At 38.0% G+C, this 4,290-nt stretch overlaps 1 protein-coding gene across 1 annotated transcript; it reads right to left on the reverse strand.

Annotated features, from left to right (window-relative positions):
• Positions 1-219: 219 nt before the first annotated feature.
• Positions 220-3,748, reverse strand: LOC127100959 (zinc finger CCCH domain-containing protein 17). The gene is made up of 3 exons (XM_051038276.1): positions 3,392-3,748; positions 2,423-2,533; positions 220-2,294 (listed from the first exon to the last, which is right to left on the reverse strand). Exons 1-3 carry the CDS (start codon positions 3,515-3,517, stop codon positions 468-470), a joined length of 2,064 nt encoding a protein of 687 aa, XP_050894233.1. The 5' UTR covers positions 3,518-3,748; the 3' UTR covers positions 220-467.
• Positions 3,749-4,290: the final 542 nt, after the last annotated feature.

Here is a 4,290-nt window from a genome sequence, read left to right on the forward strand (position 1 = left end):
TACAACTGTAATAAAGGCATTTCCGTTCTTCATTTAAGTTTAACTGTCTTTAGCTTAAACTTGTCCCCATGCAAGCTTAACTGTCATTACTAATAAAATTAAGTTACAAGTAAAAAACCAATAAATTAAGTTCAGTTAAAATGATATTTATAGAACTAACTGAAAATTGGAATACCAGCTGCCGTCATATCAATTAAAGTAATTAGAAGGAAAAAAAACTGTATTTTGAATGCAAATATTATTAACTCTCTAACGTTACAGGCTTGCACTCTGCATGAGAGTACAGCAAAATGCCCCCACTTCTTACATAAAAATATCCACTCAAAACGGATTTAAAAACTGTAAAAAATAATACAAGAAAATTCAGTTCTACATGCAAATCTTAAGCAGAAAAATGCTGCTAAGTTAAAGAGAGACAATCTAAGGTCCCACAAAAGATGCTTATGAGCTTCTTCTCTCCATAATAATTATGAAAGAACAACACCAATCTTCTTGGCAAAGTCATCTCCATCTTCCTCTTCTTCCATATATTCTTGCTCTTGATTTTCCCCCTCATCGACTTGTTCATACTCATACTCCTCATCACCTTGTTCATATTCATAGTCTCCTCCTTCCTCTCCTTCATACTCTTGTTCTTCGGCAGCTTCGTCGTATATTATTCCATCCTCAGGCGACTGATGAGTTACATTAGTGTTGTCAACCTCTCTTCCAGCAACATCAGCAGCCTGATTCTTGGATTCTTCTACATTAGTCTTCAACAATGATCCGTTTTCGGTAATTCCTTCATTCTTATTATTATAGGCTGATTTGCTGCTCTGGGAGGAGGCTGCACCGGCTCCAACTCCTTTCTTCTCCTTCAGAATTTCACTAAGAGGTTTTGGACCTTCAAATGGAACATCATCTTCATATTGTTGGTAGCTTTTCCTTTTTCCTAATGATTGTTGATCCGTATTTTCGGAGTTCCTCCCATATTTAAGTTCAGCAAGACTTTTAGGCGCAGAGAACTCACTTCTGTCTCCCATCGATCGGCCTCTGAAGTTTTTCCTCTCGTCATCCGGCAACCTGTCTCTCATTCTATCGTGGATCCTCCCCTCGTGAGGAGGGTGCAGCCTTCCAGATGATAACCTGCTACTGATTCTTCCTCTGTCCAAGTCCCTTCCTCTTTCCAGGTCCCTTCCTCTGTCCAAGTCCCTTCCTCTGTCTAAGTCCCTCTCTAGGTGACCCTCACCACCATTCGGTGGAAGTGTTATTCTTCCTCGGAAACGATTATTGACGGATCTCTCATTCGAAGGTAAGTGGAGCGAATCTTTCCGAGAGAAACGACGACTTTGCTCTTCGTCATGAGTGACGACAGATTTTAGACCCTTCCTGCGCTTGGATAAACGATGTCGGAGATCTGAGACCTCAACACTATCAGGACTGCGAGAACTGTTACGAGTCCTTTCTATATGGGTTGATGCCTTCCTAGGTTCCCAACCATATGGCTCTTGCATGTGATCATATGAGTCATAACCTTGGGGCACACGAAATCTATCTCGATCAATATCAGCAGCTAAACTATAATCAGCAGAATGCCCCATATCATATTCATTCAAAGGGTCTAGGCCTCTTTCATTTTGACCTCTTGTTATACCAAATTCATCTTCCCCGTGATAGTAATCGGAATTCCTAAGTTCGTCAGCTACAAGAACATCAAACCCAGGAGACGATTCTCTGAGAAACTCGTCACTGTCCTTACCACTATGGAAACTGTGATCATCCGGCAAACGAGGTTGATGCACACGATTAGACCGGGCTACATTAGGCCCGTTGGTCGGCGGTGGAGAACTAGGTGTCTTAAATCTTGAAGCCTCGTTGTCAAATCCTGCTGCAGGTTGAGTCGGCACATGCTTCTCCAATTTAAATATATTTTTTGGTGGAGCAGGTTCAAATTTTTTGAAATTGACAGGTTTAGCTTCAGCTGCACCTCCAACATTTGCTTGGGAAGTTTTCCTTTCCTGAGTATGTTTTTCAGTGCCGACATAAGGTTTCTTCAAATTTGGATTCTCAGCTCCTTGGTTGGTCATCGAGCTCTGTGTAGCTATTTTACTGCCATTATTAGGAATTGGTCCATGCATGAAGGCACATCTGTCTCCTTTTAAGCAAAATCCCTTTTGGAAGAAAATGCAAGGGACAGCTTGTTTACTAGAATTATACGGTGTGTGCGCCGCAGATGTTGTTGCAATCTGTGGCACGGGTACAGATGGTCCGGCAGGAGCAGTTGCCGGTGGTGTTCCTAACAACCCATCAAGAGGCTGCATGTAAAAACAAAATACTGTTACTAAAAGCCATATAAACAAGTGAAAAAACGTATGGCATGAATTAATTCATAAATCAGATATTAAAAAAAGTAAAGAAAACTCTTGCTCATAAAGAAACTCACCGGATGACGGAACGAACACTTGGGATTCAAGCAGTTACCATTCAACCAATAGTAGCAATCTCTGGGATTTACCCGAGCATACTCACTATGGCGGTACTCGCATTCATTTCCCTATTTTAATAAAAAAAAGAACAAATGAATATGTCGTCAGAAACGAAATTAAATGATGTATCTGCATTCAATATCTAGATAACCATATATTCTTGATACCAAATGCTCATTATTGTATCATGCAAAAAGCAAAAGCTAATCATTGCCACATGATTGCAAAAAATAGAAGCAGCAATCATTAGTATGATTCCATGAAATATAGTCAACAAAAACAACTTACCCAATTACTCAATAAAAAAACTGCTAACAAACACAATACAGATTAAACATGTCATCAATATTCAAATACTCTCGCCACAAAATTTGTCACAGTTTTCAATGAAAGGGGACATTCACTACACACCATAGAGATGCTTTCAAATGCTCAATTGATCTCAGCTTAATCTTTTTGTAGCTGGATTCATGGAATTGATCTAACCTAATTAATTGAGTAACAAAATTTATGACCTTAACAATCACAATAGGGTTCAATAACCCTAACCCTGTTAATCCTCATTCCCTTTATCCACTATGTCAATTACAAAAGGAAGATTCAAACAGAGAAATAAAAATATCTCTCAGATAGATCCAATAAACAACAAGATGATCAATTAGGTTTTTTTAGAAAAGATACCAAGAAACGCAATCAATCAAAAAATTCATCATGGATATCAACAATCAAACAATTTTTGAGAATTCCGACAGACGTACTATAATCCAAGAAAACCAACACACCCTTCAACCCAAAATTCGATTGTTTGTTTCAAATCAATAATTACCACGATAGAATAATTCCCGAACAGACGAATCTGAAACCCTAAAAGATAGAATTGAAAAAAGGGGCTTTTTAGATAATAATAAAAATATTGAAGAAAGAACCTTTTTGCATGTCAAGGGAGAAGCAAGAAAGTATACACAATCGGTGTTTCTCTTCAAGGCTTCATCTTGAGGAGAAGGTGTAGGTTGTTGGGTCTGAATCTGAAGCTGCGGGTGTTGGGCAACCATGGCGAACCCAACCCAAAAAGAGATGAAGAAGAAGGGAAAATTGGATCTCAATCTCAATCTGAGAAGAGAATTAGTAGAGAGAGAGCCGCCACAGAAATTGAGAGAGAGAGAGAGTGAATGTTGTGATGATGGGCTTTAAGGGTAAGCCTGGTTTGTGTTTTTATTTGATTAGATTAGATTTTTGACGAAATTGAGATTTAGATGTCTGTTGTGTACTTTTAAATGGTTCGGTTTCAATGAGGATCTTAACAAATGTATAATGGGACACCTGTCCTATTTCTGTTGACTGGATTGTTATCATCTTCTCTCTCTAACGGTAATCAAATTTACAACACCTCTATCTCAACCCCAAACCCTCCTTAGCCAACTCTTTTGGTTGCAACATTGATGAAGAGATGTTATATACACTTATTTTCTATGTCGAGAAATTTGAGATATTTTTTTGGTTCTATAAAATTTAAAGCCTTCATCATTTGGAGATAGACAATGGAGAAAAAGACCTAGAGAATATTTAGTTGTAATCAACATGTTGATGGTCAACATCGAAGTAACGAATATTATAATTATGTTGTATCATAATTGATAGTTGATCAAATGTTATACATTGATGTATATATATTCTATTCAGATCAATAAGAAGTATACGATTTTCATTATCTTACATGGTATCAATCCTAACTGATCCCTCTCTCTAAAAAAAAAAGCAAACGCAAAAATGTGTTTCTTCTTCTCCCTCATTCAGTCTGTTGTCGCATGCTTCTTCTCCCTCCTTA

The sequence above is a fragment of the Lathyrus oleraceus genome, chromosome 7 (genome assembly GCF_024323335.1).
Source record: "Lathyrus oleraceus cultivar Zhongwan6 chromosome 7, CAAS_Psat_ZW6_1.0, whole genome shotgun sequence".
Lineage (NCBI taxonomy): Eukaryota > Viridiplantae > Streptophyta > Magnoliopsida > Fabales > Fabaceae > Lathyrus > Lathyrus oleraceus.